At 37.8% G+C, this 11880-nt stretch overlaps 1 protein-coding gene across 1 annotated transcript in view; it reads left to right on the top strand.

Annotated features, from left to right (window-relative positions):
- Positions 1-363: 363 nt before the first annotated feature.
- The window catches only part of DENND5B (DENN/MADD domain containing 5B), an 88672-nt gene continuing 77155 nt past the window's right edge, over positions 364-11880 (top strand). Inside the window, exons 1-3 of the mRNA XM_014539237.1 lie at positions 364-379; positions 1538-1603; positions 5082-5191. Coding sequence (XP_014394723.1) covers positions 364-379; positions 1538-1603; positions 5082-5191 — 192 coding nt within the window. The remainder of the gene's footprint in view (positions 380-1537; positions 1604-5081; positions 5192-11880) is intronic.

The following is an 11880-nucleotide window of genomic DNA, read 5'->3' as shown; positions in this document are numbered from 1 at the left end:
TGTCCTTACCTGAAATGTTAGAATGTAATTTTTAAAACAGATGTGATTTTCAGAGCAGTCTTAGATTTACCGAAAAATGGAGATAGTACATATTTCCTACACCCCTCACCCCTCGTCCACACATGTAGTTTTCCCTATCATTAGCATCTTCTAGCAGTATGATGCATGTGTTACAATTAATTAATCAATTTTGATACATTATTAACTAAGGTCTGTACTCTGTTCAGATTTCCTTAGTGTGTACTTAGTGTCCTTTCAGTGTTGGAGGATCCCAGCCAGTGTACCGCACTCAGTCAGTCGTCACGTCTCCGAGGCTCCTCTTGGCTATGACAGTTTCCCAGACTTTCCTTGTCTTTGATAATCATGACGGTTTTGACAAGTATTCATGAGGTAGATTGTAGATTTCTCCTCTTGGAATTTGATGTTTTTCTCCAGATTATACTGAGGCTGTAGGATCTTATGATGAGACTATGTTTAGCCTTGTAAGAAGCTGCCAAACTGTCTTCCAAAGTGGCTGTGTACCATTTTGCATTTCCACCAGCAATTTATGAGAGTTCTGTCACTTGTATACTTGTCAGCGAGTCAGTTTTTTGGACTGCAGCCATTCTGATAGGTGTGTAGAGGTTGGGATATAATTTTTAACTTAGTCATACTATCATATTTTGTTATCTCGTACTATCCTATATAATCCTATATAATAAAAGGGTAATATGCAAATTGTCCCCTGGACCAGAAGTTTGACCGGAGTTCAACCAGGGGGTGAGGGCGGTCCACCAACCTCCTGTGTCCCCTCCCCACGGCTGGCTCGGCCCTGATTGGGGCGTGCTGGCCGGATCCCACCTGTGCATGAATTCATGCACCAGGCCTCTAGTCCTATATAATAAAAGGCTAATATGCAAATTGTCCCCTTGACTGGGAGTTCGACCAAGGGGTGGAGTCGGCTGGCCAACTACCCTTGGCCCCTCCTCCTGGCGGGCCCCGCCTGATCACCCCGATCAGGGCAGGCTGGCTGGACCCCACCCATGTACAAATTTGTGCACCAGGCCTCCAGTAGAAACATAAGCTTTCTTCTGGTATTTCTCTTCAAATTACCATTAAGAAAAGAATGTGTGCTTTTCCCCATTTGAATAACAGTTATAGATGTTTAAATAGCATTTCACTTATTACAATCTATAATAATAAAAGCATAATATGCTAATTAGACCAGATGTCCTTCCTGACAAAGCCACAGCGGGCAGAGGGCGAGGCAGAGGCGGCAGAGGCCCATGGCGGCGGTGGGCGGGGGCGGGGGCCAAGGCCCTTGCACAAATTTTGTCGTCGGGACTCTAGTAAAATATAATTACCTATTCTCTTTCCTTTCTTATTACTAGCTTATAAGCTGTATACTGTTGGTGTGAAGTTATATTCCATTGATGTTGATGTTTCATGTTGATTGCTTTTGTTTAATTTTTTTATTCTCATTTTCCATTCTTCACAGTCAAATTTTTTGCTTTTTTGTTTGTTCATAAAGCTTTTTTGTTTCTGTTACATTATGTAGTTTTGTACCAATGGCTAGAAGCAGATCGTCATGGCAGGAGCCAAGATGCTGCAAATACGACCTCAGGTAAAAATAAAAAGTTGAGGTGTTAGAAATCATTATTTTAATTCACCCAAGCCCATCGTACTTGTTTCTTTATTCAGTTTTGCTCAGGCAAAAAATAGGTATTGTTTTGTATTTCTATTCTTTCTTCTGCATCTTAATTTTTTTTAAAGATTGCCTTTGCTTCAAGCCTTGAAAAAAATTATTAATGAGCCTGTAAGCTCTCTTGGCAGATATGTCCTATTTTTTAGGGGGAAAAGCTTAATTGCAGCTAGGTTTAGGAGGAGATTACTTGACAGTATTAGTTGAAATTAAGTCTTTATGTAGTTGTAGTGGGGGGGTATTAATATTTGCACAAATTTACAATCCTTGTTCATTTCAGGATAATGTTTGAAGGTGGATTTTAAGTTAAGTCAAGGATGCGTACATATAATTTCTAGTTCCTGGGAATCCAAATTCTTAGACTGACTCATTTCTCCTGCTAAGTCCTAGGAATAGAGTCTAAATTAGAGGTTTATTGAAACCTGGACTCAAAATGGGAAGATAAGGTTATTCCCCCATCTCACATCTCCAAAAGGCATCTCCAGGTTTGCTTCTCTGACTGGTACTAGTAGGAAATAGCTGAACCCACTCATTTCTAAATCCTTAACAGTGTCACCAGAATTTCTCCGTAGTTGTTTATTCCCCCAATTTCCTTCAAAATAATATTTGCCAAGACAGCTGTTTATATAGCAATGATCTTTCCTATTGCCCCCACCCCCTTTTTGGCAATCTAATGAGAGGTGGTGGTGGTGGTGGTGGTGGTGGTGGTGGTGGTGATGGCGATGATTCTGTTTTTCTTTTGTTAGATTTGGGTTTCTGTTTCATGAGTTTTTTGGGTTTTGTTTTTGTGGAATTTTTTCTCTCTGGAGGTGGTTTTCCTTCTCTCTCTTCTGTTGATTAATTGGGCCTCAAGAGGATGTGGTGTTCCTTAGTGAGCAGAACAATTATATTGAAAATGGCACTGTCGTGACTTTTCTGATTTATCTTTTGTCCCATTAATAATTTCATTTATGAATGAGGATAATGTTACTATTTTAACTGAACTCAGGCAGGAATCATTAAAAGGTAAGTGTTTCAAGGAATTCTGTCCTGCGAATGTGCTGTTTCTTATGCCCCACAGTGTTTCATATTTTATTTACATTCACGGATAATAAAAACAAGCATTTTGGGAATTTGACGGTGGGCGAAGGAGAGCGTTTCTTGGTGGCTGTATATTTCTGAGGCTATCCTGTTGCTGTGTCAATAGCACAGTCAGCAGATAGACCTTTAGAACCAGGAGAAAGTGTCTGTTTTATTTTTTTCTCTGACTTGAGGTGAACTAAAAAGTAACCTTTTTTTTAAAATGAAGAAATGACTAATCTAGAATATAGTATTAGCTTAAAGATGGCATTCATCCTCCCAAAATAAACCATTCTGAGCCCTAACTCTTTTCTTCAGACACATTGACTCATGGACTATTTCCCATGGACTTTTTGATGTTTACAGGCCCTTAGAAGTATGGTGCAAAAATGGATAACTTGCCTTAGGGATGCCTTTGACCTTTGTCTTCTCGAAGTGAAAGCTCTCTACTCCATCTCTTAAAAGATGGAAACATGGGGTAGGAAGATGAAGTGCTTGCCTAAATAAGTAAGAGGAACAAACCCAAAGGAAAATGATCATTAGCCAAGGGCTCAAATTAGAAACAGTAGGTTACTTGCAGCAAGTCTATTTAAATTATGTGCCTTTATTCAAAAAAGCTCTTGGATACTATATTGCAATCTCCAGCAAGATTTTAGAGCAAGCATGTCAAACTCAAAGGGGCACACGGGCCAAATAAACAAGGTTTAAGTTTATGTGCGCCGCAAAAAAAAAAAAGCTTCAATTTTCATAGAAACGTAAGTTTATTTCGACAGAGACATGCTGAATACAAAGGGCTGAAATAAATGAGTAGTCGTTAACATAAGATAATAGAACATTTTAATAAAAATTAATATTTTTTCTTGAACATTAACTTACCAGACCCTGAATAACTGTACAAATTAATAAGCGTAACGCAAATAAACCTATTTTTCTTGTTCTCTGAAAGCGAAATATTTCCTGTTGCGCACACCAAACAAGTCAGTCCAAGACTAATGACGTGGCAATCGGCTGCTAAAATATTCGCTGCTAGTATCAGTGGAGAGAAATGGTGGGCCTGAACATAAGGCGTGTAAGGGAAATGAATGCAACACTATTATAGTAATCTAGTCATTAGTGAACGTTGTAGTTTGTTATTAATAATTATGTATAACAGGATATTGTAAAAACTAAGCTACGAAGTTTTTATTAAAACATTTCTTACATACCATTATATTGAATGGGCTGCAAAAATATTTGTTGCAGCGAGTTTGACATGTTTGTTTTAGAGTGTGCTTTTTCTCCTTCTGTGATCTGTTTTGCACTAAAAGATGTTTTAATATTCATATCTTAATATTTTTATGAAAAATGGAAACGGAGTCTGACTACATGTCCAAGTGTGACTCATAAATTGCTTTATGATATTTTTACTGGTACAAATACTGGTAACTGGCATTTATCTTTTGATATAACAGCTCGTGTTTTGCGCTTAAAAAGTAAACATTAAAAGCACAAAAAACACAGGAGAAAGAATAATGTTGCTCCAAGGTCTTCTACTTTCTCAATCTCAACTTTTTGACATTGAGAATTTAAGATCCATCCACATTAAAATAGTTTATGAAACTAAGGCATTTGTAGGGAACAGGTCTCATGGGAGTTAATATGATCGAAGAACTGAGCTGACAGCTATTATTAAATTTTCTTATATATAACAATCAAAGACTAGTCTACTTTTCTTTCCAGATTTTTGACAGGTGATGAATTTGGCTTAGAATAGATTGTTTCTTTTCAGAGTTTAGTGTGTTCAGTGTGTTTTGTCTACTAAGCTAGACAACTCAGTAATGATGTTTCTAATTCTGTTAATTCTTGTAAAAGCCTGGAGATGCAGTCACATTTACCAGAGAATTTTGTGGAAATTTAAGCCCATTGCCTTTTTTGAGTACTGTAGCATTGGGTCTGTCCATGTACAAAATTTCGGGATTGTAAGAGGTATGATCAGCTTAATTCAGGATGTTTCTTTAATAAATTAAATGTTTCCAAATAGATATTTTTACCACTACATATTGCAGTGAGGACAGTAATTAGGTTACGGCAAGGATTATATCATATCTGACTTTTAGTATCAATTGTCTAGCCAGGATTTTAAAATTCAGAATATAAAATCTTCAGTGCAGACCTTTTATTACAGGTGGTTGTTTTGTTGTTTTTTTCATTTGTCCATTGAGAATTTTATGGTGCAGACTGTTAGAAGTAGAAATTGAATTAGATTTCAGCACCATCAGTCAGTAAGGCTACAAAATAAAACTAAAGCTATGGCATGCTTTTGAGGAAATTCTAGATGTTAACTAATTGTTATTTGATATAGGTGAAAATTTTGACCAGAGTCCTTTGAAAAGAACATTCAAATCCAAGGTTCTGGCCCACTATCCTCAGAATATAGAGTGGAACCCTTTTGATCAAGATGCAGTGAATATGGTATGTATTTTTCTTTTCCTTTTTAGCCTTTTTATTTTACTGAGATGACAATAGTGACTATTTTGAATGTCTTACATTATTTTACTTATGTATGTATATATGTATGTATGTATGTTAGTCCTCACTCAAGGATATTTTTCAATTTATCTTATTTTATTTTATTTTTTTTTAGAGTGAGGGAAGGGAGGGGGAGAAACAGAGAGAGAGAAACATTGATGTAAGATGTCTTTTTCACATCGATTGGTTGTATCACCCCTGTGCCCCGACCACGGGAGAAACAGAGAGAGAGAAACATTGATGTAAGATGTGTTTCTCACATCGATTGCTTGTATCACGCCTGTGCCCCGACCACAGTCGGGGATTGAGTCTGCAACTGAGGTACATGCCCTTGACTGGAATTGAACCCGGGACCCATCAGTTCAAGGACTGGTGCTCTAACCACTGGGAAAAACCAGCTAGGGCATTATTTAATTCTTTAAATATACATTTTTATATGATAATATACTCATTTATAGATGTAAAAAATTAAACTCAGAGAGTTTCAGTAACTTGTCTAGGGTCCCCATAGCAAATAATTATATACAGTGGACCCTCCAAACCATTTTCTTTTCCTACTATTAAGCTGTGTTGTGAGTTCATATTAACTAACACATAGATGGTTTTGATAAACAATGATACTACTTTGTTTTCCTGGAAAGAATCCTGATGGAAGGAATATGATTACAGTTCTCATATTTCAGGGAATGTTGTATGATAGGCCTATAATGTACCATAGTCACAGAGTAAAGAGCGAAAGGCCCTTCAGTGCGTCATTTAGACAGTAGGAATTTGTTTGTAAGGACTTTGAATTAATGTCATGCATTACCAGTGGTGATTTTAAGTCCCTTTAGAGATTCTTGGGCCTAAGTAGGTCATAGTTTGCAGATCATTTAGGAATCTGCAAATTAATGGGAAAATATTAAAGAAAAGAGTGTCAAAATAAAGCAATGGAAAAATGGATAAGAATGTAAATAGACTATAACACTTGATCCCCTTAAATTAGTAAGATATTTCAAAGTATAAATTATTCTGTGAGAAATTAGAATGGTGTCCAGAACTAGGGTCTTAACTACAATATAAACCCACAGTCATTTGGAACCAAATATCACACTGATGTGTGTGTGTATATGTTTTTTCTTTTAATCATTTGAATGGATTAAAAGTGAGATATTTGTGAAATTAGGGAGGGTCCTGCTTAGAAGCCTGGATAATATTTTAGACCCCCTTGAACTCTGAGATTATAAAAATCAGGGGGCCCCAAAGTGAGCAAATCAGAGATCAGGCATGACAGGCACCGAAATGATTAACGGTGGACTGAGACACTAATCGGTATGGGTTATTTTGTCTTTGTTTTTTTACTATTTTAAAGGTAGAGCCAAAAGACTGTTACTATAAGGGAAGGAAGTTAATGTTTAATAGATGCCTGCTAGACACTTCATGTATGTGACTTTCACATACATGCTTGCATGTACCCAGTGAGGACCCTAACTCATATTTTGCAGAGGTTTAGTTACTTGTCCAAAGTTATGCAGGGAGTCTCAGAGGTTAAATCCAGATCATTTTTCCCTCCAGCTCACTCCCCCCCACCATGCTGTCTCCCCCAAAGAAAAACTATGCAACTTAGTTTTGACCTGCACCAAGATGATATGGGTCACATTGGACCTTTGTGGTATTTCTATATCACAGTAAACCCATTCCAGTCTGGGGCAGGGAGTTAACGTGGTAATTTTCTAAGGACAGATGCCTAAGCCTCCTGGCACTTTAAGTCATCACAGAATCCAGTGCAGTTATTTCTCTAAACCGTCACCCAATACCAAAATAACCAGAGATGCCATTTTACTGGAAGTTAATACTGCAGAGCCCGGCCTCCTCTTTGGTGAAGACAAAACTATAGATATAAAGTAGAACACAATTGTTGTATTTATGGGAGTTGGAGAATTACAGACAAGTTTCTGACTAAAATAGCCAACAAGCAGCAGTGACAAAAAATAATTTATCAGCTGCTTATATCAGAAAATTAATGGGAAAATAGTAAAGAAAAGAGTGTCAAAATAAAGCAATGGAAAAATGGACAAGAATGTAAAACGATTATAACACTTGATCCGCTTAAATTAGTAAGATATTTCAAAGTATAAATTATTCTGTGAGAAATTAGAATGGTGTCCAGAACTAGGGTCTTAACTACAATATAAACCTACAGTCATTTGGAACCACTCAAGGATATTTTTCAATTTATTTTATTGGAACCAAATATCACACTGATGTGTGTGTGTGTGTGTGTGTGTGTGTTTTAATCATTTGAATGGCTTTTGCTTCTATCTGCAAAAAATTAATTTTAAAATTAATTATTCATTTCCTTGCTCTGTCTTTGCTATTTTCCTCTCTCCTTGCCTCTGAGGTTATTTTGTGTAAGCAGCAAGTTTCCCTCTGAAGAATAAACACAGAGGTGTGTATTTTGATGGTTAAGCACCACACAGCATTTTGTTCATTGCTGCAAATCTAAAGGGATTTGCTGGCACTCCTTGAAAATCTCTGAAAAGCATCCCATTAAACTAGTCTGCATTTGGGTCATAGATTTACTGCCCTTAATTTCCTCTTTGATTTATTAGTAAGTGCATTTGTATGAAGCTATAATTTATTCCCACCAAAAGGTATAAAGCTTTGTTCTGTTTGTAAGATTTATCTTTATTGTTGAAAGTATTACAGATGTTTTCCCTCCCCGCCCCCCATTGACCCCTTCCACGCAGCTCCTCCCACCTCCAGGCCTCCCTCCCCCCCCATCCCCCAACACACTATTGTCTGTGTCTAGAGCTTTGTTCTTAGCAAAATCCCACTCCAAGGAGTGAGTCACCGCCTTCTGTAGTATCAGTCATTCCTCTAACAGGCAACAGTGGTGCTTTGAAATAAGGTTAATTTCACACAGAAATTAAGTACCCCAAAGCAGTGAACTTCGTTAAATAAAAAAATTCCACGTGTATGAGTGCAATGCAAATATAATAGAAAATAGATATAAATGACAGGTGAAATTGTTTCTGAATTAATTGCTTTTTCTATATCTTTTGGTTGTTAATTCAGAGATTTTTATGGGGGGGAGGGGCGGGGAATGGAAGTATCATAAAACAGAGAACAATACAAAAATCTTATACCCACCACCCAGAACTAACTCATGTCAGCATTGACACTTTGCTTCAGGTCCATACCTTCCCTCTTAAAGCAAAGCATTGCAAAAAGAGCTGAAGTTTTCCTGCCTTTCCCCCCATTTCAGATCTCTCTGAGTCCTCTGTATTGGCATCCAGATTGTCTATGCAGTGTTCTAGTAGATAGATCTTATCCTTAAGAATGTGTGGCTCAGTTGGTTGAGAGTTGTCCCGTGCACCAAAAGGTCGCTGGTTCAGTTCCCAATCGGGACACAAGCCCAGATTGTGGGCTCAATCCCTGATAAGAGTGGGTGCAAGAGGCACCCACTCCATGTTTCTCTCTCACATTGATTTCTTTCCCTCTCCCTCTCTCTCTTTCCCTCTCTCTCACCTTCCCTTTCCCTTTTTCTCTCTCCCTGTCCCTCTTCCTTCCTCTCACTCTAAAACCAATAAAAACATATTTTAAAAAAATATAGTGAATCTGGGAATTGTTAGGAAGAAAATATGGTCAATACTTTTGAAGCAAGTTATATGAAGTGTAAAGATTCTGTTTTGTATATCCTAAATGAAACATCTGATGTGTGATATTTCCGGCAATAAAAGAGTAACAGCTATTATAAAGCTCTAAGTTTACAATCTGTAAAGCTCTAAGTTTACAATTTATTATTTACTTTAATAACGAAGAAGGGTGGAATGGAATGATGAGCAAAGAGTAAAGGATTGGCTGGCTGGAAATAAACCTATTCAGATGCCTGTCTTACAAGATTCAAAAAGAAAAGAGCACTATATATACTTTACAGACTCAGCAAGAATTTGAAATGAATAACCCTTAGTTACATTAATAGGTTTGACATTTGAATGAAAGTAAGCACTCATTTTAACCCAAGTTTAAGCTTGTGTCTCACAGTAAACTCATAAGAATGGGATTCTAATCCAGTCATTACTGGGGTAGTCCACTTGTTTTCTTAACATCACAGCAAGACTATCACACTGGCATCTCAAACTCAGCACATCCAAACTGAATTCACAATCTTCCCACCAACCTTGGTCAGTCCAACCATCTCCCTAGTTACTTAAGTCAGAAATCTAGTATCATCCTTGAAAGCTCTCACTTTTCACCCTCCCTCCTAGGCAGTCAGTTATGTATCTACCTCTCTCTGTTTCTACACACCCACCATAGTCCGAACCTTCAAGCTCTCTTACCTGGACTCCTGCTCCTGTCCTTTCCGTTCCTCACACTGTAGCTTCTGCCTAAGCTGTTGGTTCTCTCAAAGGCAGTCAGAAATCTAGTATCATCCTTGAAAGCTCTCACTTTTCACCCTCCCTCCTAGGCAGTCAGTTACGTATCTACCTCTCTCTGTTTCTACACACCCACCATAGTCCGAACCTCCAAGCTCTCTTACCTGGACTCCTGCTCCTGTCCTTTCCGTTCCTCACACTGTAGCTTCCGCCTAAGCTGTTGGTTCTCTCGAAGGCTCTTCTTCACATAGTAAATTCTTATTGACCCCTCAGATTTCAACTTAAATGTGATTTCCTCAAAAAAGCCATTTTAGATCACCTTCCACCACCTTCCCAACATTCAGTCAGGTTCCCTTAGGTTCCCTTAGCACCTTGTACCTTTTGTAGCACTTATCCCAATTGCTGTTAATTATTATGTAGTTAGTTGTCAACTCTATGTCTCCTACTATAACTCTGCATCTCACCACTAGGCCAGGAACACTTTCATTCATTGCTATGTCCCTCGCTTTGCATCACTTAGGGATTCACATCATTGAGTAAATGAAGGAAAGTTTACTTGCTTACAATACTTCCCTTCCCCATCCTTGTCTATTCAGATGTCATCTCTACTGCAAAGCCATCCTTTAAGCTGTAGTTAGGTGCTCTCTCTTCTCTATTTCTATAAATCTTGAACATACTCCATAGCAGCACTGATCACATCATTTTGTAACCATTGGTTTACACTATGCCTGTTTTTCCTGTTAGATTGTGAGCTCCCTGAGGTAGGGATTATTTTCATACTTGTCTTTCAGTTATTAAGGTCTAATGAAATACATGTTATAAAATAATATTAAAGGAAGAAAGGAGGAAAAGGAGGAAAGTAGGAAGGAAAGCAAACTGACCAACTCTTTCAGAGTTTTCTGAGTAATTTTTTTATTTGGGTAATAAGAGAAAGGGCATAGGAATCATAGAAGGATAGAAAAGAAAAAAAGGAGTTACTAAAATTCTAGCCAAACTTCCTGAAGAATCCAGAGGGACAATAAGGACATTTGGTCAATCAAACCAGGAGATGTACACAACATTGTGAGCCCATTTTTGCTAAATTAATTTTGATTTCCAGTGGCAATCTGGGCAACAGTGACAACTCTGAATTTTTAGTTGTTTTATTGTGAGAGAGTGGTATGGGGCAGGGGGTATTGTTAGTATATAGCAATATTAGGGAGTAGCAAGAGATTGTTGAATGCCATAGTGAGTATCTTGATTTCTATCTCGGATTTCTGAAACATAAACCTGATGTCTTGGCTGGGTAGTTCAGTTGATTGGAGCATCCTCCCAATGCATTAAGGTTGTAGGTTCCATCCCCGGTCAGGACACGTATAGGAATCAGCCAATGAATGCATAAATAAGTGGAATAATGACTTATTCAATGTCTCTCTCTCGCTCTCTCTCTCATATCAATAAATAAGTTAAAAATTTCAATAAAGAAACCTGACAATTCATATAATAATTCTTACTTAAAAAAATTTTGTTTATTGATTTCAGAGAGGAAGGGAGAGGGGGAGAGAGATAGAAACATCAATGATGAGAGAGAGTCATTGATCAGTTACCTCCTACACCCCCCTCCCCAGACCTCCATTGGGGATCGAGCCCGCAACCCAGGCATGTGCCCTGACTGGGAATGGAACCATGACCTCCTGGTTCATAGGTCGACACTCAACCACTGAGCCACGCCAGCCGGGCAACAATTCTTACATTTAAAAATGAAAAAGCAATAGCATTTTCCAGTTCATGGTTCTCAGATTAGAAATATAATTCTTACCTTTTTTTTTTGTTTGTAGGAAGAGAATTTAAGAATTCTTAACATCTGTTATATGTAGCATAGAAAGCCATTCTTTACTTTGAGCACAACTTCTGGCAAGCTTTCTCTATAAATGTTTGACTGTGTGCTCAAGAAAGCTACAAACCCTTAAGGGAATATTTGGCAGTTGTTCAAGAACAGTTCAAGCTGTAATTTTGTGGTTTATGGTGTCAGGAAAGCCTATTGATTAAATTAAATCTTTACGTTGACTTTAGAGGTCACTGTGTTTCTCTATGGCCTACTTGATGTAAAAAGAGAACTACAGACTGAATCAGGAGATGAAGTCAGTCTGGTCCTGTTCTCCCCAGCTATTGTCTTTGTTTGTTTTCTTGTTCATTCATTAATTTATTCGTTCAACAAATGTGCCATGCATTATGCTAAACAAGCTTGAGTTTAGCCTGGGGCTAGAGTGTTTCAAATCATTCTTCCTACAATCT

The sequence above is a fragment of the Myotis brandtii genome, unplaced genomic scaffold, assembly GCF_000412655.1.
Source record: "Myotis brandtii unplaced genomic scaffold, ASM41265v1 scaffold209, whole genome shotgun sequence".
Taxonomy (NCBI): domain Eukaryota; kingdom Metazoa; phylum Chordata; class Mammalia; order Chiroptera; family Vespertilionidae; genus Myotis; species Myotis brandtii.
Note: the sequence above shows the minus strand (reverse complement) of the source record. Positions and strands in the feature narration are given on the sequence as shown.